Here is a 27,900-nt window from a genome sequence, read left to right on the forward strand (position 1 = left end):
CAGGACAGCTACAAGAGGACACAGGACAATGGAAGCACAGTATGGACAGCTAAAGCTCTCTACCCTCAAGGACTTACTGCAGAATCGGGGCCAACCAGCCAACAACCATAAGAAGAGGGACATTATCGAAGAACTAGTCGAAATGGATAGAGCCGAAAGACCCAACATAGCCGAAAGACCCAGCATAACAGACAGGACACCTGAAGAGGCAAGTTTTGATCGGGCTGTTAACATAAGGCTGGCACTTTATGACCCTAACCCTACAGTGGAGATCATAGACCGAGTTATAGCGACTGTGGAGGCAAATAGGCTACAGCAAAGAGGTGCTGCAGCAGCGGGAGTCACAGCAGCACCAACTGAAAGGAGAAAAGTACATTTTGCTGCTTTTAAAATTTCAATGAAGCAGAAGGGGAGATTGATGGGTACCTTGCAGATTTTGAACGGCAATGTGCCCTACACCGGGTGCCCACAGAGGAATGGGTTACCATTTTGTCTGGGAAATTGTCCGGCCAGGCCAGTGAAGCGTTCAGGGCCATCCCAGACGAGGATATTATGAACTATGGGCTGGTAAAAGAAGCACTTTTGGCCAGGTATGCCGTCACACTAGAAGCATACCGGAGTCGGTTCCGAGAGACAAGCAAGAAGACTGGAGACTCATAAACAGAGTGGGCATGCCGCCTACACCACATGGCATTCCACTGGGTCGCTGGATGCCAAGCAGTATCAAGCAGGGGAAGAGGTGCTGCAGCTGTTCCTGCTGGAGCACTTCTTTGACAAGCTGTCCACAGAAGTCAGAGAGTGGGTCCGGGACAGAAAACCTTTCACCTTGTCTGAAGCAGCTCGCCTGGCGGACGAATACACAGACGTCTGCAAACTGGATAACCCTGTGGTTCAAGACAACAGCTCGGGTGGATTATCGATCAGCGGCACCCCCTCCAGCTGGCGCCTACCAACCACAGTCGTACCGCCCTACAGCACCACCTCCAGCGGCCACTTATTCTCAGCAGCCCAGGTACAACTCCCAGGACTACTCACAACCCCTCAGGTGTTTCGGGTGTAAACAGCTAGGGCACAAAAAGCCAGACTGTCCGCTGAATCCAGCCAGGCAGTCCCAGTCGTGGAGAAAGCCAGCAGGGGGGAATCCCCGCACATCCATGCCTGCGGCTCACTGCGTTGAGGAGGAAGAACATTAGGGCATCCTGCACGAGGCTGATCCAGTACAAGCAGCTAACCAGGACAACAGGCAGCAACACAGGCAGACCGTCCGGGTTAATGGAAAGGTAGCTAATGGCCTACGTGATACTGGTGCCACCATGACCCTACTGCGGAAGAACCTCATCCCAGAGAGCCAACACACCGGGGACACTGTAGCCGTAAGGGTAGCAGGAAGCACTATTTTCCGGTTACCCGTTGCCCGTGTTCACCTGGATTGGGGGGTTGGTTCGGGACACGTGAATGTGGGGGCGATGAAGGATTTGCCAGCGGATGTACTACTGGGGAATGATTTGGCCCCCCTCGTTTCTGCTTATGCCCCGATGGGCCCCGCTGAAGCCAACCCAGTGACTAACCGTGCCCAGACCCGTGCTGTTGGAACCAGCCCGCTTGCTGCTGAGACCCAGGTAAGACTATCTTCCCCGACATGTACCTTAGATCAGGCTCCCCTAGGTTGGGATACCCCAGAAGCATTCGGGAGGGAAACCCGGGAGGACCCGACCTTACACAAGTATAGGGCTAAGGCAGATACTCAGGAAAAGGGAATAGATGGGGAGCTTTATGAATGGGTGGGGGATAGACTGTATAGGATCCCTAAGCCATCCCCGGGAAATAAAGTCCCTTTGCAGAAACGACAGCTGGTGGTACCTAAGAAATACCAGCTGGAGAGTCTGTGAATTGGGCATGATGTACCACTAGCAGGACATCTAGGGTCCCGCCGCACAGCCCATAGAATTACACAGAATTTCTTCTGGCCCAATTTTAACCAGGATGTGCGACAGTACTGCAAAACGTGTGAAACAGGTAAGCGGGGGGACCACCCTAAGGTCAAACTTATGTCCATGCCTATTATTGGGGAGCCCTTTTACCGCATAGTGGTTGACATTGTGGGTCCCTTGACCAGGCCTAGTCCATCTGGGAAGAAGTATATTCTCACCGTTGTGGACTACGCCACCTGTTACCCAGAGGCAGTAGCTATGTCCAACATTGAAGCAGAGACAGTAGCTGATGCCCTGGTTAAAATATTTACTAGAGTGGGGTTCCCTAAGGAAATTCTCTCTGACCAGGGAACCCAGTTTACCGCTGTGCTCACCCAGCAGTTGTGGATGGTGTGCAATATTAAGCCCTTGCTGAGCTCACCCTACCATCCCCAGACTAATGGTCTCTGTGAGCGCTTTAATGGGACCCTCAAGCAAATGCTGAGGACCTTTTTGGATGCTTGCAGAGACTGGGAGAAATTCCTGCCTCACCTGTTATTTGTGTACAGAGAGGTACCCCAGGAATCTACTGGGTTCTCTCCCTTCGAGTTACTCTATGGGAGAAGGGTCCGCGGACCCCTCGATCTCATTAGAGGACACTGGGAGAGAGAGACGGAGCGGGAGGGGACCCCCATAGTGCCCTATGTTCTGGAACTCAGGGACCGCATGGCGCAACTGTCTCTGATGGTAAGGGAGAATCTCCAGGCGGCCCAGGGGAGACAGAAGAGATGGTACGATCGGGGGGCCCGACAGCGTATCTTCCAGGTTGGGCAGAAGGTCTTAGTGCTCAAGCCTGTGAAGACCGACAAGATGCAGGCATCTTGGCAGGGCCCATATAAAGTAGTAGCCCAGGTATGTGATACTACCTATGTTATTGCCAGCTGTGCAGATGAAAGAATCCAGCGAACCTTTCATGTGAACATGCTGAAGGAGTATCAGAAACGGCAGGAGGATGTTGCTACAGTATGTGCCCCTGCTGCGGATGACTCCGAAAATTTACCCCTCCCTGACTTTCTAGAGAGAGACCCCCAGACTGACCTCATTAGCCTCGTACAGCTAGGGGACCGGTTAAGCCCCACAAAGAAGGAACAGGCTAAGCGGCTTCTGTGGGAGAAACAGGCAACTTTCTCCCAAAAACCGACCCTGGCTGTGCATAAGGTAGAGACCCTCGGACAAGCACCCCTTCGTCAGCCCCCCTACCGTATCCCTGAGGCAGTCCGAGAAGGAATGCGGAAGGAGATACAGGAGATGATTCAGTTAGGAGTCATCGAGCCCTCTGACAGCCCTTGGGCCTCGCCTGTAGTCCTGGTGCCTAAGAAAGACGGAACTACCCGGTTCTGCATGGACTACAGGGGACTCAATGAGAAGACCACCACTGATGCCTACCCAATGCCCAGGGTAGACGAACTGCTAGATCGTATAGCAAGGGGACGTTATTTAACTACAATAGACCTGTATAAGGGCTATTGGCAGATTCCCCTGGCCGAGGATGTTATCCCCAAGTCGGCATTTGTTACCCCGTTTGGCCTGTACCAGTCTAAGGTCATGCCATTCGGGATAAAAAATGCCCCGGCTACCTTCCAACGTATGGTGGTTCGGCTCTTCGATGGCTTTCAGGATTTTGCATGTGCATACCTGGATGACATTGCGATCTACAGTGGGTCTTGGGAGGAGCACCTGGTTCACTTAGGGGTGGTTCTGGACAAGATTCGGCCGCAGGCCTGACCTTGAAACCAGACAAGTGCCATCTAGGTATGGCGGAGGTGCAGTACCTGGGACACCGAGTAGGGTGTGGGAACCAGAGACCAGAGCCAGCCAAGGTAGAGGCAGTAGCTAACTGGCCCACACCCCATACTAAGACCCAGGTATTAGCCTTCTTGGGGACTGCCGACATTTTGTCCCTGATTACAGTGCTATCGCCAAGCCCCTGACTGACCTGATGAAAAAGAATTTACCTAGGCAGGTCCTGTGGTCTCCAGCTTGTGAAGCCGCATTTCTAGCCCTCAAGCAAGCACTTGTAAATGCCCCTGTCTTGGCTGCCTCAGTACCTAACAGACGTTTCCTTGTCCACACAGATGCTTCCATGTTTGGACTGGGGGCTGTGCTGAGCCAAATCGGGGAGGATGGAAGAGAACACTCTGTCGCATACCTGAGCAGAAAACTATTACCCCGGGAAGTGAGCTATGCAGCAGTGGAGAAAGAGTGCTTGGCCCTGGTTTGGGTCCTTAAAAAGTTGAACCCTTATTTGTACGGACAGGAATTTTCATTAGTCACTGATCACCACCCATTGGTCTGGCTTAAGCTTGTCTCAGGAGACAATGGCAGGTTGCTGCGGTGGAGCTTAGCCCTGCATTCTTACAATTTCACCATCAGCTACCCACCCGGTAAGCAAAATGGCAATGCTGATGGGTTGTCCCGGCAAACCGACGTCACTCTGGCCTCCTAGTTCCGGACATCCCCAAGTTGACCCGAGAAGGATCAAGCCGGGTCTGCCAGAGTGTTCCACAAGGAGGGAGCCATGTGACGGGAGTCACTAATAGGGGCACAGGGTGAATGAGAACCCCACTATGATCTGCTAGTCAGACTCAATGCTGTACATATGTGTATATATAATGTGTGCTGTCTCATTGTGTTGTGTACTGTTTGCTGTGCTAGTTTGGGGTGGAGCTGTATTCCAATGTTCTATTGTGTTTGTCTGCCTTGGATCACAGGATGTGTCTTGCTGTGAGGAAAGAGGGAGGGGGGATTCCTCCGGCAGCCCCCCTGTTAAGACTGTTTACTGATGAGAAGTTAAGCACACCTGACCTGTGTGTCCATTGTTATTGGACAGTTTGACCCGCCCTGTTTTCCAAGGGTGGGGGAAAAATGTTTTGAAGTGGGATCTGTATAACATGTGTTGGAATAAAGATTAATTTCCTGCTTGAAACCCGAAGACAGAGCCGTGTCTCGTTTTTGGGGTGGATTATTTGTATTGGTTCCTTGTTCGGCTGATTGGAGTGTTCGGTAGCTGCCTTTGTGTTTGGGTATGAAATGTCCTAAATTACTTTAACCCCTTTCATACTCGGGGTGTCATTACACCATCCATCCATACTCTGCATACCAATCCATACTCTGCATACCAATCCATCAATCCATACTCTGCATACCCATCCATCCATACTCTGCATACCCATCCATAGTCTGCATACCCATCCATCCATACTCTGCATACCCATCCATCCATACTCTGCATAACCATCCATACTCTGCATAACCATCCATACTCTGCATAACCATCCATACTCTGCATACCCATCCATCCATACTCTGCATACCCATCCATACTCTGCATACCCATCCATCCATCCATACTCTGCATACCCATCCATCCATCCATACTCTGCATACCCATCCATCCTCTGCATACCCATCCATACTCTGCATACCCATCTATCCATCCATACTCTGCATACCCATCCATCCATCCATACTCTGCATACCCATCCATACTCTGCATACCCATCCATCCATCCATACTCTGCATACCCATCCATCCATACTCTGCATACCCATCCATACTCTGCATACCCATCTATACTCTGCATACCCATCCATCCATACTCTGCATACCCATCCATACTCTGCATACCCATCCATCCATACTCTGCATACCCATCCATACGCTGCATACCCATCCATACTCTGCATACCCATCCATCCATTCATCTATCCATCCTCAGCATACCCATCCATCCATTTATGCCCACCCATCCATACTCTGCATACCAATCCATCCATCCTCTGCATACCCATACATACTCTGCATACCCATCCATCCATCCATACTCTGCATACCCATCCATCCATCCATAGCCATCCATCCATCCATACTCTGCATACCCATCCATCCATACTCTGCATACCAATCCATCCATCCATACTCTGCATACCCATCCATACTCTGCATACCCATCCATCCATCCATACTCTGCATACCCATCCATCCATACTCTGCATATCCATCCATACCCATCCATCCATACTCTGAATACCCATCCATACTCTGCATACCCATCCATCCATGCTCACCCATCCATACTCTGCATACCCATCCATGCTCACCCATCCATACTCTGCATACCAATCCATCCATCCATACTCACCCATCCATACTCAGCATACCCATCCATCCATACTCTGCATACCCATCCATCCATACTCTGCATACCCATCCATACTCTGCATACCCATCCAATCTCTGCATACCCATTCATCCATCCATACTCTGCATATCCATCCATCCATACTCTGCATACCCATCAATCCATCCATCCATCCATCCATCCATACTCTGCATACCAACCCATCCATCCGTACTCTGCATACCCATCCATACTCTGCATACCCATCCATCCACCCATACTCTACATACCCATCCATCCATACTCTGCATACCCATTCATCCATCCATACCCATCCATCCATCCATACTCTGAATACCCATCCATACTCTGCATACCCATCCATGCATCCATGCTCACCCATCCATACTCTGCATACCCATCCATCCATCCATGCTCACCCATCCATACTCTGCATACCAATCCATCCATCCATACTCACCCATCCATACTCAGCATACTCATCCATCCATCTATGCTCACCCATCCATACGCTGCATACCCATCCATACTCTGCATACCCATCCATCCATTCATCTATCCATCCTCAGCATACCCATCCATCCATTTATGCCCACCCATCCATACTCTGCATACCAATCCATCCATCCTCTGCATACCCATACATACTCTGCATACCCATCCATCCATCCATACTCTGCATACCCATCCATCCATCCATAGCCATCCATCCATCCATACTCTGCATACCCATCCATCCATACTCTGCATACCAATCCATCCATCCATACTCTGCATACCCATCCATACTCTGCATACCCATCCATCCATCCATACTCTGCATACCCATCCATCCATACTCTGCATATCCATCCATACCCATCCATCCATACTCTGAATACCCATCCATACTCTGCATACCCATCCATCCATGCTCACCCATCCATACTCTGCATACCCATCCATGCTCACCCATCCATACTCTGCATACCAATCCATCCATCCATACTCACCCATCCATACTCAGCATACCCATCCATCCATACTCTGCATACCCATCCATCCATACTCTGCATACCCATCCATACTCTGCATACCCATCCAATCTCTGCATACCCATTCATCCATCCATACTCTGCATATCCATCCATCCATACTCTGCATACCCATCAATCCATCCATCCATCCATCCATCCATCCATACTCTGCATACCAACCCATCCATCCGTACTCTGCATACCCATCCATACTCTGCATACCCATCCATCCACCCATACTCTACATACCCATCCATCCATACTCTGCATACCCATTCATCCATCCATACCCATCCATCCATCCATACTCTGAATACCCATCCATACTCTGCATACCCATCCATGCATCCATGCTCACCCATCCATACTCTGCATACCCATCCATCCATCCATGCTCACCCATCCATACTCTGCATACCAATCCATCCATCCATACTCACCCATCCATACTCAGCTTACTCATCCATCCATCTATGCTCACCCATCCATACTCTGCATACCCATCCATCCACCCATACTCTGCATACCCATCCATCCATACTCTGCATACCCATTCATCCATCCATATCCATCCATCCATCCATACTCTGAATACCCAGTCATACTCTGCCGCACCCAGCCATACCCAGCCGTACTCAGTCATACTCAGCCGTACCCGGCCATACTCATTCATGCTCAGCCATCTCCATCCACGGCTCATCCATCCCCATTCATGCTCATCCATGCCGCATCAGTTCTCCTACATGCCACATCCATGCCACATCCATGCCTCACAAAAGTGTAATGTAGTCAAATTAGATTTGAAACTTATGTCCCTAGAACACCTGATGGTGCTCCCTGCATGTTGGGCTTCTCTATGTGGCCAGGCTGTGTAAAAGTCTCCCACATGTGGTATCACCATACTCAGGAGGAGTAGAAGAATCTATTTTGGGGTGTAATTTTTGGTATGTACATGCTATGTGTTAGAAATATTGTGTAAATGGACAACATTGTGTACAAAAAAAAGCGTCTTAATTTTCTTTACACATTTTCCAAAAACTTGTAGAAAAAAATGACATGTTCAAAAGACTTGATATGCCTCATAGATTATATGTTGGGTTGTTTTCCTTCCAAAATGGGGTCATTTTTGGGGCATTTCCATTGTCCTGGTTCTCCAGGGCCTTCAAAGGTGTAAGAGGTAGTCAAGAAATTATATGTGTAATTTATGCCCCAAGAACGCCTGGTGGCGCTCCCTGCATGTTGGACCTCTCTATGTGGCCACACTGTGTAAAAGTCTCACACGTGGTATTTGCATACTCAGGAGGAGTAGCAGAATGTGTTTTGGGGTGTAATTTGTGCTATGCATATGTTGTGTGTGAAAAATTACCTGCTACTGTAACAATTTTGTGAAAAAAAAAGTAAAAAAAAATCTTGATTTTGCAAGGAATTGTGGGAAAAACTTACAACTTCAAAAAACTCACCATGCCTCTTACTAAATACCTTGGAATGTCTACTTTCCAAAAAGGGGTCATTTGGGGGGTATTTGTACTTTCCTGGCTTGTTAGGGTCTCAAGAATTGAGATAGGCCTTCAGTACTTCAGATGTGATCAATTTTCAGAGATTGGCAACATAGCTTGTGGACTCTATAACTTTCACAAAGACCAAATAATATACACTGATTTGGGTTATTTTTACCAAAGATATGTAGCAGTATAAATTTTGGCCAAAATATATGAAGAAAAATTACTAATTTGCAAAATTGTATAACAGAAACAAAGAAAAATGCATTTTTTTACAGGATTTTCAGTCTTTTTCTTTTATAGCGCAAAAAATAAAAAACCCATCAGTGAATAAATACCACCAAAAAAAATCACTATTTGTGTGAAAAAAAGGACAAAAATTTCAGTGTTGCATGACTAAGTAATTGTCATTCAAAATGTGAGAGGACCGAAAGCTGAAAATTGGTCTGGTTAGGAAGGGGGTTTAGGTGCCCAGTGGTCAAGTGGTTAAAATGATCATCCATACATATACATTAGGAGGTCTGTATATAAAATAATTACTATGAGTTTGTGTCATTTGTACAGTATCACTAATAATCCCCATAATTTGTCTAATAGGTTTACTTCCTATGATCATCAGCTCATAATACATTATTTTCTCGAAACACCAGTAAGATATGGCATTATGACCACTAGATGAAGCTGATAATTATTGGAAATAAACATATTAGACACATTATAGGGATAATTCAGGAAGTTGATTTTTTTTATATAAATAGCCCCCTAGGTGTTTGCACCCTATATTCATCCATCTGAGAGGTAACTAACCATCCTGGAGGCAATCATGTGAAATTACCACAGGGAATCCAATCCCTCCATAGGATAATGTACATATAGACATATTGGGGGATCATTTCCTTTCCCTTCTATATGCTCTTTATAGCATTACTGGCTGCCAGTACAGACTTATCTGCTGTCATGTGTCAGAAATCCTCCAATCAGGATGAATGTTTATGGTTTCTGATTGTCCTCTCTGCAGGGTCAGCTCCTGGTGTCCTGGGAAAGGTCCCACAAACCCCAGAGGATCTTATCATATATTCTCTGGAGGATCTGAAAGGATGTGACTTCAAGAGATTTAGGAACAAATTGTCTGATTTTTCCTATGAAGATAAACATTCCATCCCCCGAGGAAGACTAGAAAATGCAGACAGGATCATCACCAATGAGCTCCTGATAGACGCATATGGAGAAGAAGGGGCTCTGGATGTCACCATTCATGTCTTTACACTGATCGGTCTGATGGGACCCGCAAATGACCTCCAGGAGAGGAGAGCACAACATGGTGAGTTCCCATCTATAATGTCTATTTCCTACCAATTCCTACCAATTCCTGAACAATATCTGTGTGAGGAAAAGCTAGGAATGTCATAGAAAGCAAGTGACCAATCAGGAACTTCCAACCCCTTCCCACTGAGAGTACGCACATATGGGGCCCCACGGAAGGGGGGTCTTTATCCTGGGGGCCACATATCTGCATATCTCTTTGTGCTGGGAGCATGCTCCATAGACTAGGATCTCACCAAGAGCACCGGGTATCGTACTAATGATCAGAATCCAGGACTCCCGGTTCCCTGTCACATGATCCCTTTGATAGCCTCTGATTGGCAATCATAGTAATGAGTGTCTGTGCAGCTCACCCCTGTGTTTTCTTTCTTTTCTAAATGGAGAGAAAGTTATATTGTATATATACAGGATATATTATATAATACATTGTATACTTACAGGATATATTATATAATACATTATATACATACAGGATCCATTATATAATACATTGTATACATACAGGGTACATTATATAATACATTGTATACATACAGGGTACATTATATAATACATTGTATACATACAGGAGACATTATATAATGGATCCTATATGTATACAATGTATTATAGAATATATTCTGTATGTATACAATGTAATATATAATGTACCCTGTATGTATACAATGTATTATATAATAGATCCTGTATGTATACAATGTATTATATAATAGATCCTGTATGTATACAATGTATTATATAATGTACCCTGTACGTATACAATGCATTATATAATATATCCTGTATGTATACAATGTATTATATAATGGATCCTGTATGTATACAATGTATTATATAATGGATCCTGTATGTATACAACGTATTATATAATGGATCCTGTATGTATATAATGGATCCTGTATGTATACAATGTATTATATAATACATTGTATACATACAGGATATATTATATAATACATTGTATACATACAGTATACATTATATACATACAGGATACATACAGTATACATTATATACATACAGGATACATTATATAATACATTGTACACATACAGGGTACATTATATAATACATTGTATACATACAGAATATATTCTATAATACATTGTATACATATAGGATCCATTATATAATACGTTGCATACATACAGGATATATTATATAATACATTGTATACATACAGGATCCATTCTATAATACATTGCAGAAGGAATTTGAGACATATATTGCAGGGCGTGGCACCACATCCAATGGTAATTTGAACAGAAACAAAAATAGGGGAAAAAGAGGAAAAAAGGACTTCAAAGGCTGCCACTAGAATCCCAAAAAATCATATTATATAAAAAATAGATAATTTATTTTAATTACATAAAAACACACATGATACAAAGAAAAAAACATGAACATATTCAAAAGGTACACTGTCTCATGAACCAGAAAAAGTTGTGGATCTGTGACAAAGAAATCACATGGATGGCCAATGGATTGTTTACAAGGTAGTCCTAGAAGATCCCTTCTGGCTAGAGGCCATTTATACAAAATTACAATGTCAGCACCAATGGATCGCTACGTATTTCACCTTTAGCTTCTTCAGGCAATCCTATCGGTTCTAAGAGATATATTGTAATCACTATTAAGTTCATGTATAAATACAGTATCATGCTAAATTACCATATGTCATTCAAAAAATATTTTAGAGATCATTCAAAAAGTTAGTACCGTATTTATCGGTGTAAAACACGCACAGGTGTACAACACACACCCCTATTTTAGGAGGGAAGTTTAAGGAAAAAACTTACATTTTAAATAAAGAACTTTGAAGCAAAATTAGGGTCACAGCTCATCAATGCACCCTGCTCAGTGCCCATCTGCAGCCTCTAAATTGCCCATCAATGCACCCTGCTCAGTGCCCATCTGCAGCCTCTAAATTGCCCATCAATGCACCCTGCTCAGTGCCCATCTGCAGCCTCTAAATTGCCCATCAATGCACCCTGCTCAGTGCCCATCTGCAGCCTTTTAAATTGCCCATCAATGCACCCTGCTCAGTGCCCATCTGCAGCCTCTAAATTGCCCATCAATGCACCCTGCTCAGTGCCCATCTGAAGCCATTAAATTGACCTACAATGCAGCCTGTTCAGTGTCCATCTTCAGCCATTAAATTGCCCATCTGCAGCCTCACCTTTCCCATCATTGCAACCTCACCAGTGTTGGATTATCCCTGCTGTCTCTGAGGGAAGAGAAGCGAGCGCCACTGAATTACACAGAGCCACGATCTCCTGTGTACCCGGTGCTCCATCACTCATAGCCACGCCTCCTGGCCCTGCTTAGAGAGAAAAAGAGAGAAAAGTGGCCCAATGCGGGGCCAGGAGGCGTGGCTGTGAGTGTCGGGTACACAGGAGATTGTGGCTTCATGTAATTCAGTGCCGCTCACTCCTCTTCCCTCAGAGACAGCAGGGATCGTGTATGACACGCACCCACGATTTCCCCTGATTTTAAGGGGAAAAAATGTGTGTTATACGCCAATAAATATGGTATATTACATTATTAACATTTTATATATCATATAAGGATGGAACATGCTTATATGCATAGTATTCTATAACTTAACAAAAGAGTTCATAGTAGAGGGAGAAAGAAAGACACGTGGATTTGCTGATATTCTTTGGATACTGACCCAAATCCTTAAAATACATACCATGACAAAAAAAGAAAGAGTATCTATCAAACACAGAGGGCCCAATCCATATAGCAAGGCACCATAAAAAAAAAAAAACTCTAAGGTAGTAAAAACAGACTATGTTGAGGAGCCTGAATCTGATTTAATGGCAGCCAGCCAAATAAAATGAGAGTGGAAATAGAAATAAGTATAGAAAATATAAGAGAAATATACTGTATATAAATACCAGCAGTGCTCATGATGAATTCACTTTGCTGCTAGTGTTATTTACAGATATTGTATCTATATTACTGTATATAAAATATAGAATGTTTATTTTAATATTATTCTCTATTATTATTTAATCATTCCTATTCCATTTAAATTATTCTTTTATTTAGAGATTCAAAATAGTGAGAGACGGCTTCAGCAACCTAATTAATTACAGATTAAATAGAATATTAATTTTAATTTCAAGTTATATTAAATTTGTTCAAATCAATTTAAATTCTATCAGAATACATAATGAAATCAATCAATTGAGATTTAGAAATGCTACATTAGAAATGCTACATTAGATCAAACAGAATCCATTTGAATAAATTAAGTTAAATTAAATCAAATGAAATTAGATTAGATTAAATTGCATTGCAACAGGTCCAGTCCACTTTGAATCAAAATCGCATAATTGGATTGAGAAATATGAGCAGTGGGTAATAGAGACTTACTTGTGGAACTTGTATAAACTGTGTGTTTCCACTGGGATAAACGGCTCTTCCTGTTTACATCATGTTAAGCCATGATTGGACACGGCTGATCACGTGGTAAAGAGTCTCCACCAGAGACTCTTTACCCAGATCGGAGTTGCGGTGTGTCAGACTGACACGCCACAACAACGATTGGGTACAGTACTTTTGCATGGCACTGTACATACAGGATCCATTATATAATACATTGTATACATACAGGATATATTATATAATACATTGTTTACATACAGGATATATTATATAATACATTGTATACATACAGGATCCATTATATAATACATTGTATACATACAGGATACATTATATAATACATTGTATACATACAGGATCCATTATATAATACATTGTATACATAGATGATATATTATATAATACATTGTATACATACAGGATATATTATATAATACATTGTATACACACAGGATCCATTATATAATACATTGTATACATACAGGATCTATTATATAATACATTGTATACATACAAGATATATTATTTAATACATTATATACATACAGGATATATTCTATAATACATTGTATACATACAGGATACATAATATAATACATTGTATACATACAGGATACATTATATAATACATTGTATACATACAGGATACATTATATAATACATTGTATACATAGAGGATACATTATATAATACATTGTATACACACAGGATATATTATATAATACATTGTATACACACAGGATCCATTATATAATACATTGTATACACACAGGATATATTATATAATACATTGTATACATACAGGATCTATTATATAATACATTGTATACATACAGGATATATTATTTAATACATTGTATACATACAGGATATATTCTATAATACATTGTATACATACAGGATACATAATATAATACATTGTATACATACAGGATACATTATATAATACATTGTATACATACAGGATACATTATATAATACATTGTATACATAGAGGATACATTATATAATACATTGTATACATACAGGATATATTATATAATACATTGTATACATACAGGATATATTATATAATACATTGTATACACACAGGATCCATTATATAATACATTGTATACACACAGGATCCATTATATAATACATTGTATACATACAGGATACATTATATAATACATTGTATACATAGAGGATACATTATATAATACATTGTATACATACAGGATACATTATATAATACATTGTATACATACAGGATACATTATATAATACATTGTATACATACAGGGTACATTATATAATACATTGTGTTCTTTCAAATAAAGAAAAAATAGCTAGATCAATATTTGATCCGGGTCAGTGCCAGATTTAGTTTAAGGGTCAAAGGTCAGAGGTCATATTAGAGGTCAGGTTTAGTGTATTTTGGGTGGGTTTCTTTTTAAAAAAAACATTTCTAAATTTGTATCAGTGTCAGGTTTTTGTAGGTAGGATAAAAAGAGCAAAATGTGTGCAATGTTATTTAGGCCATACTACGGGTACAAACCACAACTAACAGTGTTTGTGCCGGTGTTACCAAAATAATCTCAATTTGTCCTGAAATAAATACAGTACAATCCACCTGGATACACAATGTAGTTGTGATGATATGTACAGATTTACTAACACAGGTCAAATTTTCAAAATTGTATTCAGGCATTAACATTTGTTTTCCCCTCAGTCACTAAGGGGTTAAACAATCTTTACTGAGAGAGTTGACAGAATAAAATAAATTTGGGTATAAAATTGTGTATGAAGGAGAAGGCTACAGAGTTCAGGAACAATGTAAAAGGGAAGCAGAGTAACACTTCTCCAGGATGCCGGCAGTCAGTCACCATAACACTATGACATCACTCAGCATGCCGAGCAGAGCAATACAATAACAGCCACTTGTCTATTATACAGAACCTCCATATTTATAGCTGTATTCCTAGGAGACCCTCATAATTGTTGCTCGGGGTTCTGAGCCTTGTGCCCCATGCATCCACCTGAACCTCCATGTGCTGAGATGTTACCAGGCAGACAAAGACAATCCCCATAACCTGGAGGAGGAGTGACTCCAATCTACAGAGGGTTGGTGGGATGATTGTGTCTGGCAGGATCTGCTACACTAATAACTCTCTTACGTAGTTACATAGTAGGTGAGGTTGAAAAAAGACACAAGTCTATCAAGTCCAACCTATGTGTGTGATTATGTGTCAGTATTAAATTGTATATCCCTGTATGTTGCGGTCGTTCAGGTGATTATCTAATAGTTTTTTTGAAACTATTGATGCTTCCCGCTGAGACCACCACCTGTGGAAGGGAATTCCACATCATTGCCACTCTTACAGTAAAGAACCTCTATGTAGTTTAAGGTTAAACCCCTTTTCCTCTAATTTGAATGAGTGGCCACGTGTCTTGTTAAACTCCCTTCTGCGAAAAAGTTTTATCCCTATTGTGGGGTCACCAGTATGGTATTTGTATATTGAAATCATATCCCCTCTCAAGCATCTCTTCTCCAGAGAGAATAAGTTCAGAGCTCGTAACCTTTCCTCATAACTAAGATCCTCCAGACCCTTTATTAGATTAGTTGCCCTTCTTTGTACTCGCTCCATTTCCAGTACATCCTTCCTGAGGACTGGTGCCCAGAACTGGACAGCATAATCCAGGTGCAGCCGGACCAGAGTCTTGTAGAGCGGGAGAATTATTGTTTTATCTCTGGAGTTGATCCCTTTTTAATGCCAATATTCTGTTTGCTTTGTTAGCAGCAGCTTGGCATTGCATGCCATTGCTGAGCCTATCATCTACTAGGACCCCCAGGTCATTTTCCATCCTAGATTCCCCCAGAGTTTCTCCCCCCAGTCTATAGATTTCATTCATATTTTTGCCACCCAAATGCATTATTTTACATTTTTCTACATTGAACCTTATTGGCCATGTAGTTGCCCACCGCATTAATTTGTTAAGATCTTTTTGCAAGGTTTCCACATCCTGCAGAGAAGTTATTGCCCTGCTTAGCATAGTATTGTCCGCAAATACAGAGATTGAACTGTTTATCCCATTCTCCAGTTCATTTATGAACAAATTAAATAGGATTGGTCCCAGCACAGAACCCTGGGGGACCCCACTACCCACCCCTGACCATTCTGAGTACTCCCCATTTATCACCACCCTTGAACTCACCCTTGTAGCCAGTTTTCAACTCACCCTATGGTCCATGCCAACACACTTTATTTTGTACGGTAAACGTTTATGGGGAACTGTGTCAAGTGCTTTTGCAAAATCCAGATACACCACATCTACAGACCTTCCTTTATCTCTTAGTTAAAATGTTATACATTTCAGAGGTTTGTCAGGACTAATCACTTCCCTAATCCTATTTCCAGCCAAACTGAAGAAGATGATACATGGCAACAAATTATCAGGTTAGTAGGACATCCACATCTGATATGAACTCTCTTCTGGATGAACATTTTGTTTTATTGTAGTTTGGATCAGTGGTGGAAGTACCAGGGTTGCAAAGGTTGCCCTGGCATTCCGCCACTGTAGGGGGGCCCAAGTGACAGGAAGGGGGCCCACTGCAGAACATGAGCTAAGTTCACACTGCTGTGGTCCCAAAGTTGTGCAACTTGTTTGCAATTTCCTTGTGACTTGTTTGTGATTTTGTGATTTAACATTGTGGTCTATCGCACTCAAATTACACCAAAGTCACAGAAAGGTATTGCAGGAACCTTTTTCTTTGTTTCTGTGACATAAGTCACATTTACTAGGACAGCACCCATTGAAACTAATGTGTTTTGACTTGTCATGTGACTTTGTGTTGCAAGTCAAATGATAAGACGCAGCAGTCTGAACCAGGGCTTAAAAAGGGCCCCATGACAGGAACAAGTGGAACGGGCCCCTGCCTCAGAGAGAAGAGCCCCAGCCTTGGAGGGAAGGGTCCTGGGACCAGAGGAAAGGGCCTGGGACTGATGGAAAGGGCCCCAGCAGTCACAGGGAGCCTCCATGGCTTCTTGCACCAGGGCCCTGAAGGTTGTAGTTATTCCTGATGATGTGTCCATAGTTTGGATGCTTCCATAGTCCTCCTGTATTTCATAGGATATCTTCTTTTAGGGTTCCATTCTTTGGGTTTATGGTTAGAATACAATATTTTCAGCTCTGTCTTATAGTATAAATACTATTTCATGTGTGTATGAGGAATAAAATATTCTCCTTTCTCTCATAAAGACATCAAAGAGAAACACAGAGAGTCTATGAAAGAGATATTCCAGAGGATTAAAGAATATAATTCCTGTATGGGGGAGGTTGTTTATCTACAGGAAATATTCACCAAATTATTGATGATAAATGGACCCCAGAATAAAGAGGGCAAAGAACAAGAAATAAGGAGTTCAAGGAGAAGACCTCTACAGATCATGGAGAAAAGATCCCCAACCACAATCCAGGCCCTCTTTGACCCTGATAAATATGGGTTCATTCCTAAGATTGTTGTATTAGAAGGAGCTGCTGGGATTGGAAAAACAATGACCTCCAAGAAGATCATGCTAGACTGGGCCTCTGGGGATCTCTACCAAGACAAGTTTGAGTTTGTGTTTTATCTGAGCTGCAGAGAAATCAACACCATCCCTGGAAACATAAGTCTTGTGGGTCTTTTATCCGGAGCCTGCAGACTGCAGAGTTCAGATGACCTAGTGTCTATTCTGAAGGATCCTGGAAGTCAGAGAAAACTTCTTACCATAGTTGATGGGTTTGATGAACTGAGGTGGACTCTAAACGAGAAATCTGAGGGTTGTCTTGACATTTCTATAAAAACCCACAAAGAAATAATTCTCCAAAGCTTGCTCAGGAGACAGGTTCTCTCACAATCTTCTCTGATCATCACCACAAGGTCACTGGCCATGGAGAAACTTAACACATTCATCAATGATTCTCGCAATGTGGAAATCCAGGGATTTACAAGGGACGATCGAGAGGAATATGTCCATAAATTCTTTGGAGGTAAAGAAGATGCAGACAAGGTTCTCAGTATAATAAAAGAGAATGATGTTGTGTTCACCATGTGTGCCATCCCCATCACATGCTGGATTGTCTGCACTGTAATGAAACAAGAAATAAGAAAAGACTTGGCTTTAATTTGGTGTCATACGATGACTTCAATTTACCTTCGCTTCCTGGAGATTTTACTAAACCATCACAGCAATAAGGAGCAGTCTGTACCCAGAAAACAAACCTGTCTGAAGAAGCTGTGTGCTCTGGCCAATCAGGGAGTGCTGAACCAACAAATCTTATTTGAGAAGAAAGATCTAGAAAGACATGGACTTTCTCTGGATGAGGTGGAGTCTGTATTTCTGAATAAGAACATCTTTCGTTGGGACGTCCGCAGCCAAACCTGCTACAGCTTCATCCACCTGAGTGTACAGGAGTTCCTTGCTGCTCTCTATTATGGGATGGAAGATGGGTCTGGGTCTATGGAGGGTACTTCCCTCCCGGAGATCTGTAAAGGGAAATCACTCTATGACTTCAGTTCAGATTACTCACATTTAGCATTATCTGTACAATTCCTGTTTGGTCTCTTAAATGAAAATCAGGTGAAGACATTCTCAGAGAGCACAGGAATCACCATCTCACTCCGAGCCAAACCTGCAATCATAGAATGGGCCATGAAGGACAACAGATCTGCAATGAGAGAATGGACCATAGTGGACATCAATGAGACTTTCCCTACTCAGATCATCTTCTGTCTGTATGAGACTCAGGATGAGGACTTCATTAGGAGTGTCTTGTCTGGTTATACAAGTTTGAAGCTGAAGGGCTCAGATACTGATCACTTGTGGATGAACAGGAATTATTCCAAGCAGCTGAACTATTGCTTGAAGTCTTTGAAGAGAGAAAGTTTTCAGTCTTTACATTTTGTAGATCTCACTGTGGGTCCAGAGTGCCAGAAACTTCTATCTCCATTCCTACACAGGAGTCAGGAGGTCAGGTAAGTGAGTGTGAGGATATCCTAACTGAATTCAGAGAATGGGCAGGAACCTGCATACAGTATAACGGTGATTATCAGACATGTTCTCCATCTACCACACTTGTTAGAAGTCCTGGGAACTCACACTTCCCTCAGCCCTAAGCCCTGGTTCTGTTAGGGAAATTCTAAGATTCTCCCTATAAGCATATCATTTATTTGTGCTTAAAAGCACAAATACAGCTCTCTTATATAATGCCGGGAAAGCGCACTTGTTTATCTCTCTAAGTAACACAAGCAGATGCTTGTATCACCTTGAGCTCAGTATAATCCTGAACAAAATAGCCAAGCTGCTTTTATTTATACTAAACACATGGATAACAAAAGAGGGTGCTGGCTTCAGAATCAGCCAATCAGACACTTGTATTCATTTTAAAGAATGCAAATATAATGCATATATTCAAATAGAAATGCAGTAGTGACATGTGCAAACGGTCGTGTGCAAAACCATGTGGTGAGCATATGGTTCCGAACATGACCATGTGCACATTCCCACTGCTACCAATGATGCGGCCATACTATATTATGGCACAGTGGGCCATAATTTTGTATGGTTATGCTATTGTTCCCATGTACGCAGATCTGCTTACTTAGGAGTTTAAATGTGATCGCCAAGGAGTGGCCAGTCCCTTGGTGAGGCATAAACAAACATCCTTAAAAGAGCAAACAGATCCGCCGTGTCCACAGGAAAGTTTCCGCATCCAATGGTCTTCCACCAGCGCCTGTATGTGCGAATACCCTCGTATGAGTGTGTTGCAGCAAAACAGACACTGGGGGGATCTGACAACATACATTAATAACATTTCCAAAACAGTTCACACTACAGCAAATTTCCAGCAACATTCTGATGACATGTAAAGTCGCAGGTCAGGTGAAAACACAAAGATTTTATTAGATGTTGTCTTAATTGCTGCGTTTTGAGTCACTGCAACAGAAGAAAATACTTCCTGCACTACTTTTGGGTGATTCTTGTGCTGCACGACTCCCATAGACTTCAATGTAAAATCGCCAGAAAGTCGTACATTTGTCTGAATCTTTAAGACTTTGCTGCGACTTCTGAGACTCCTTTACCCCTCACCTCTCCTCCCTGGTCATCCGCGCTGCCTAAAATCTTCCTCCCAAGCACATCCCAGTCACACCTGAGCGTAGCGGAAACGCACATTCCCACTTCCATTATTTGTGTATTTTTCATGTGTAAGCACACATTGTGTATAGGGAGCCCATTCACTGGAATGTTCTGCCCTACATGCAACAAACACCCCAAAGTAGATCAAGAATATTCTCAGTCATGGAGCGTCATGCATCTTGGCAGCAAAACATGCGTCTGATAACTGTGATTGGGGTGTCATTAACAATTAGCCGACATTCATATCTGTGTGTTTCCGAATACGAGGCGACCCACACAGAAAATGTGCGCCACTCTTAAGCAGATGTAAATGAATGGTAACGCAAGTGCAATGCACCTTGCTGTGCGTTATTGAAATATACAGCAAAGCGCATGTATTCTTGTAGTCTGGCACATTTTTGAATGCATGGCAATGCAAATGAATAATAACGCAAGTGTGACACACATTATTGCACATTTATGAAACTCACAGCAAAGCATGGATTTTCTTGCAGGTTGCTGTGCAGTTGGAAATGTGCAGATGTGAATGAATGGTAACATATTTACAACTGCCGGCAACCCGCAAGAAAATGTATGCTTTGCTGCGTGTTTCATGTGACAATGCGCATCACACTTGCATTACCATTTATTTGAATCTTCATATTTTTGAACACACATGAAAACCTGTAAGAAAACGCATGCTTTGCTGTGTATTTTGAAAATGTGTGACAACACACGTTACACTTGCGATACCATTCATTGACGTCTGAACGTTTCTGAACAAACAACAACCTGCAGGAAAACGCATGCTTTGCCACACGTTTTGAAAACATGCATCGTGCTCCCCTTGCTATTTTTGCAGTAGAAGCGTGATGCACGGTCGCAGCGCATTTCTGAAACGTGCGGCAAAGCACACAATTTCTGTGCGGTTGATGTGCATTCAGAATCATGTAGATGTAAATGCAGCCTGATTGTTAATGACGCCCCAATCACGGTTATCAGACGCATGTTTTGCCATGTGACAAAACACGCTATAAACAGGGATGTATCCGTCACATAGGAATGCTTCTCAGTAAAGTCACTTTGAAGTCACACCTGGTCGCCGGGAAGTTGTAGAGCAAAGTCAAGCTGGAAGTCTCTGCGACTTTCATGTTGTGCTGTGTGAACCAGAGCTAAATGGTGGTTCCCACATATCACCTTCTACCAATCACATCATTTACATCGTATTAACCCTTTCCCTGCCCCCAATTATACCATTTATCACACAGAACATTTGGAGGGAAAGCTTTGTGTTCAGAGATCGGGGGGAGGGAAATAATGCAAGGGGTGTGACATCATCATCCCAACATTGGAGGGACCAATTGTCTGCAGAAGTGGGCGGAGATGGGAATGTCTGGACTGCATTTTATATCTGGAACCAAAGTGGTGTTCCAGGATTCCAAAATGAATGGATGATTGGAGACCCCTGTGTAGGAAGGCCGGAGACCCCTTATACATATCAGGGGCCTCCTTTGGGTTTTGTCTGGAGTGTGACTTCAAAGACCACTCATAGCCACCAATGAGAAGTCCTCATCAGGTCCAGTATGAGACTGTAGAGCCAGAGAGAAGGCAGCCATGTGGAGGGGAAATGTTGGGTGTTACATTGTTATTCTTGGTGGTAATTATTATCTCATTATTGGCTTCTAGATTTGTGTATTGTACTATTTCCAGTAAAGAGTGTCTGGGAGAGGACAAAGAAGAAGATTCCTCCTCTTCAGGATATAAAAGGAAGTCTGATACTCTTTCCTTTCTGATGAACCCGGAGAGTAAAATTCAGGAATTATGGTAAGAGAAATGTGTGATCTGCAGTGATCGGGAAATGTGACGTCTTGTGATTAGGGATGAGCCGAACACCCCCCTGTTCGGTTCGCAGCAGAACATGCGAACAGGCAAAAAATGTGTTCAAACACGCGAACACCGTTAAAGTCTATAGGACACGAACATGAATGATCAAAAGTGCTAATTTTAAAGGCTTATATGCAAGTTATTGTCATAAAAAGTGTTTGGGGACCCGGGTCCTGCCCCAGGGGACATGGATCAATGCAAAAAAAGTTTTAAAAATTGCCATTTTTTCGGGAGCAGTGATTTTAATAATGCTTAAAGTGAAACAATAAAAGTGAAATATTCCTTTAAAGTTCCTACCTGGGGGGTGTCTATAGTATGCCTGTAAAGGGGCGCATGTTTCCCGTGTTTACAACAGTCTGAGAGCAAAATGACATTTCTAAACAAATAAAAGTCATTTAAAAGTACTCGCGGCTATAATGAAATGTCGGTCCCGGCAATACACATGAAAGTCATTGAAAAAAATGTCATGGGATTCCCCACAGTGCATTACCAGGCCCTTTGGGTCTGATATGAATATTAAGGGAAACCCCAAACCAAAATTTAAACAAAAAAATTGCGTGGGGGTTACATCACCGGGTTGCCCCACCCCCCCTCTGACGCTACGGGGAAGCCATAGGGATGTCCCTGTGCATCAGAGGGAGGTGGGGTTACCCGGGGACGTCACTGTGTGGCCCTACCCTCAGTTATAAAAGAACTGTCACCTGAGAGGATGGTCATTACAGTGGGTGCCTCCCATGGCGTGTGGGTTTTTTTTTTTTCTTTTTCGGTCCATCGGCAGAGCATGAGAAGAAGAAGAAGACTTTGTGGGATTTTAATTTTTTTATTTTTTAATAAAGGACTTGTCCCAAGCCGTGTCATGTCATTTTTACCATTTTCACACTTTTTTGTGAAATGGTAGGGGTACATTTGTACCCTGTTACCATTTTACACAGGGATCTGTTAAAGGGGGCTTCCAGATTCTGATAAGCCCCCCGCCCGCCGTCAACATGGGGACAAGGTGCTTTGGGGGGCTACCCCAAAGCACCCTCCCCATGTTGAGGACACGTGGCCTGGTATGGTTCAGGAGGGGGGGCGCTCTCTCATCCCCCCTCTTTTCCTGTTGCATGCCAGGTTGCGTGCTCGGATAAGGGTCTGGTATGGATTTTGAGGGGGACCCCCACGCCATTTTTTTTTTTTTAAATTGGCACGGGGTTCCCCTTAATATTCATACCAGACCCAAAGGGCCTGGTAATGGACTGTGGGGGAATCCCATGCCGCTTTTTTTTCAATTACTTTTATGTTTATTGCCGGAACTAATTCATTATAGCCGCGAATACTTTTAAATTACTTTTTTTCCTTTAGAAATGTCATTTTGCTGTCAGACTGTTGTGAACACAGGAAACATGCGCCCCTTTACAGGCATACTATAGACACCCCCCAGGTATGAAATTTAAAGGAAGATTTCACTTTTATTGTTTCACTTTAAGCATTATTAAAATCACTGCTCCTGAAAAAACGGCCATTTTTAAAACTTTTTTTTGCATTGATACATGTCCCCTGGGGCAGGACCCGGGTCCCCAAACACTTTTTTTGACAATACCATGCATATAAGCCTTTTAAAATTAGCACTTTTGATTTCTCCCATAGACTTTTAAAGGGTATGCCGCGGCTTTCAAATTTGCCGTGTACACCCCAAATTGTTTGCTATTTGGCAAGCAGGCGAACACCTGATGTTCGAGTCGAACGTAACATCGAGCTCATCTACTTGTGATTGTTCCCGTCTCTCAGTATTTCCTTCTATCTCTGGGTGTTCTCCATCCTCACCGCTGTAGAATCTTCCTTCACCCGCCCTCTTCTCATTTCTTCTCTTCTCTCTGAGGGAATCTTTCTCTTTGTAATCTCATCCATGGGTTTTGGGGTTCCCTTTATAGTAGAACAGTGACCAGACTATGTACATATGGAATGACCATCCATATTCCTAACAAGCAGGAAATAGGATGGAATAGACCCCCTTAGGACTCGCTCACACGTCTGACGATTATGTAGAGGGAAGCAATGCTCAGTAACACTTCTATGACATTTATGATGTGTCTTCATTGTGTTTATGAAGCTCTGAAAACACTATAAGAATGCTGGAGAAATGTCCGGGGGAGGGTTTGCTCCTCTAGTGGGAGGAGCCTAAAGGGGAAGTGATGTAGAGGAAATGATCTCCTCTGATATGTGGATTTCGGATATATTACAATAACTCTATAAAATGAAAACCAGCCGCCATGTCATCATACTCACTATCACTCTCCTGCCCCCTGGAGGACAGATTTCCCAGTCTGAGGATAATACCCGCTTGGTGACTTGTTACCAGATCTGTTTTCATTTCAATATTTCTTTATTGGTTTTCAACAAATTGTCAATACAGAAGAAAAGCATAAAGGACATTTAAGACATTCAGATTTGGTTAGCTTCATAGGTAATGGTATAGATACAGAATTAGATGTTTGCTGGTCTATTCATGTTGTCTATACAAGTCCATAATCCGTCCTAGTACCAACAACCAGGATTGACCTATGTTTAGTAAAGGGAAGAAAAATTATGAAGGTAAAGAAAAACTTAACTGAGTAACCAGGTTAAACAAGTGTAATACAGTCAAAGTATTTGACTTTATTGTAATTCTTGATAGAAAATCGTATTTAATTCCTAGATGTTGTTTCGTACCATTCTACCCACCTTTTTTTTAATTTTGTGCTGAGGCGAACATCATCTCATACACAGCGTGAGTGTTGGTTGTCATTATAACTTCTTGGATTGATGGGACTAACTTTTCTCTCCAATTGCTCACCAACACTAGTCTTGCACTTAAAAGAATTTGGACAGCTATGTTTCTGGTATCTGACGGTAATTATTCTATATCTAGTGACAAAAGTGCGAGGCCTGGTGACAGAGGTTTTATATGCTCAACACTTGTGTAAGTAAACAAAATACCCCCATCCAGAAGGTGGCGATAGCAGGACATAACCAAAGTATGTGGTATAGTGTACCCACTGCCCTGCAGTTCCTCCAGCATGTATGAGGAGTATGTGGAGAGAATTTAGCAATCCTGTAGGGTGTTAAATACCACCTGAGCAAATTTTTTTGTGTTAGTTCCCATAGGTTCACACTTTTGGTCACTGCGTATGTGACATGGAGTGCCTTTTGCCACTGTTCAGAGGAATAATTAGTGCCTAGGTCGTTTTCCCATGCTTGTATGGGAGGTGTTGATAAATATATCTTTATTATTAAGCAGATTGTAGAACAATGATATTTCTTTTAGTCTTGGTGTTAGGCTTAGTATAGTATTGAGTTACTCTCCATGGTAATGTTATGGTGGTATTTAAGTTGGAACGGATAAAGTGTTTTATCTTTAGATAGATGTAATATTCTGAATTAGAGTCATAGGTCTTAGGTAATATTCTATCTGTATGGATCTAAAGGTTTTGGGAGCTGGGCCTATCATTATGTCCTCTAGTCTCTTTATCCCTTTTCCACCCATCTGGTTACATTTATGTCAGGTATGATGGTGGGTAGGGATGAGCCGAACACCCCCCGGTTCGGTTCGCACCAGAACCTGCGAACGGACCGAAAGTTCGCACGAACGTTAGAACCCCATTGACGTCTATGGGACTCGAACGTTCGAAATTAAAAGTGCTCATTTTAAAGGATAATTTGCATGGTATTGTTCTAAAAAGGGTTTGGGGACCCGAGTCTTACCCCAGGGGACATGTATCAATGCAAAAAAAACTTTTAAAAACGGACGTTTTTTCGGGAGCAGTGATTTTAATGATGCTTAAAGTAAAAAAAAAAAAAAGTGAAATATTCCTTTAAATATCGTACCTGAGGTGTGTATATAGTATGCCTGTAAAGTGACGCGTGTTTCCCGTGTTTAGAACAGTCCCTGCACCAAATGTCATTTTTAAAGGAAAAAATCTCATTTAAAACTGCTTGCGGGTTTAATGTAATGTCGGGTCCTGGCAATATGGATGAAAATCAGTGAGACAAACGACATGGGTACCCCCCAGTCCATTACCAGGCCCTTTGGGTCTTGTATGAATATTAAGGGGAACCCTGCACCCAAATTAAAATAAGGAAAGGTGTGGGGCCACCAGGCCCTATATACTCTGAACAGCAGTATACAGGCTGTAGGTTTGTTGTTAAGTAGAATCTCTTTGTAATTTTGAACGGGTACATTTTTAACGTGTTTAGCTCCAGCCAAAAAATCTTTTTTAAGCTTTTTGGAAAACATAGGGAAGGTTATCACCCCTGTGACATTTGTTTTGCTGTCTTTCCTCCTCTTCAGAAGATTTCACCTCACTTTTTGTCCCAATGAAAAATGTTTTTTGAAAATTTGGGATTTTTTGTGGAACAAAGATTGGAAAGCATCAGTGGAAAGGAGAAATGTTTTTCCCATATTAACTCTTACAGGAGAGAATTTCCCTTCCTAGGGGTAGATTTCATCTCACTTCCTGTTGTCTCCTTCCGTTTGCAAGTAGGAGTCGTTTGTAAGTTAGTTGTTTGAAAGTAGGGTCCTGCCCTATATACTCAGCAGAAATTTGGGCCTTAGGTGTTGCTGTGGCCACGACACTGTAAGCCCTCACAGGGCTCTGCTGTGAAATATTAGATCAAGAATTGTAATTCCATGCCCCTGTTGAACAGGAGCTGAAAAATTAGGCCTTAGGCACTGGTGCTGGTGCCACAACACTGCAACCCCTCACAGACACTCTAGTTGGAATGCAGGAACGAGCCCTGCTGCAAAGTATTGCATCAAAAATTGTAATTACACGCCCCTGTTAAACAAGGGCTGAAAAATTGGGCCTTAGGCACTGGTGCTGGTGCCACAACACTGCAACCCCTCACAGACACTCTAGTTGGAATGCAGGAACGAGCCCTGCTGCAAAGTATTGCATCAAAAATTGTAATTACACGCCCCTGTTAAACAGGGGCAGAAAAAATGGGCCTTAGGCACTGGTGCTGGTGCCACAACACTGCAACCCCTCACAGACACTCTAGTTGGAATGCAGGAACGAGCCCTGCTGCAAAGTATTACATCAAAAATTGTAATTACACGCCCCTGTTAAACAGGGGCTGCAAAATTGTGCCTTAGGCACTGATGGTGGCGCCCAGAACCAAAAATGTTCTTACAAGCTATCAGCGTGATGATTGAGGAGGAAGAGGATAATTACTCAGGGATAGTCACTCAGCATCAGCATAGGCAGTCTTTGAAGGGATCTGAGATTTCAAAAAAAATTATTCGGTTACATCAGCATCAGGTGCTTGGTAGCTGGTGGTGATCCAAGACTCATTCATTTTTATGAAGGTCAGTCGATCGACCGAGTCAGTGGACAGACGCACCCTGTGATCGGTTACCACGCCTCCAGCAGCACTGAATGTGCGTTCCGAAAGAACGCTGGATGCAGGACAGGCCAGTAGCTCAATTGCATACTGTGCAAGCTCTGGCCAGTGATCCATCCTCAAGACCCAGTAACCCAGAGGATTTTCGGTGGGAAAGGTGTCCAAGTCTGATC

General features: G+C 42.6%; 1 protein-coding gene across 3 annotated transcripts in view; it reads left to right on the plus strand.

Moving 5' to 3' along the window:
• Positions 1-27,900, plus strand: part of LOC141133852 (NACHT, LRR and PYD domains-containing protein 12-like) — a 220,144-nt gene that overhangs the window by 65,762 nt on the left and 126,482 nt on the right. For 2 of the 3 annotated variants that reach the window (XM_073623434.1, XM_073623436.1), the window contains exons 3-6: positions 9,646-9,948; positions 16,748-16,786; positions 17,589-19,344; positions 22,172-22,309. In XM_073623434.1, coding sequence (XP_073479535.1) covers positions 9,646-9,948; positions 16,748-16,786; positions 17,589-19,344; positions 22,172-22,309 — 2,236 coding nt within the window. The remainder of the gene's footprint in view (positions 1-9,645; positions 9,949-16,747; positions 16,787-17,588; positions 19,345-22,171; positions 22,310-27,900) is intronic. The other variant, XM_073623435.1, reaches the window with a different exon arrangement.

The sequence above is a fragment of the Aquarana catesbeiana genome, linkage group LG03 (genome assembly GCF_042186555.1).
Source record: "Aquarana catesbeiana isolate 2022-GZ linkage group LG03, ASM4218655v1, whole genome shotgun sequence".
NCBI lineage: Eukaryota > Metazoa > Chordata > Amphibia > Anura > Ranidae > Aquarana > Aquarana catesbeiana.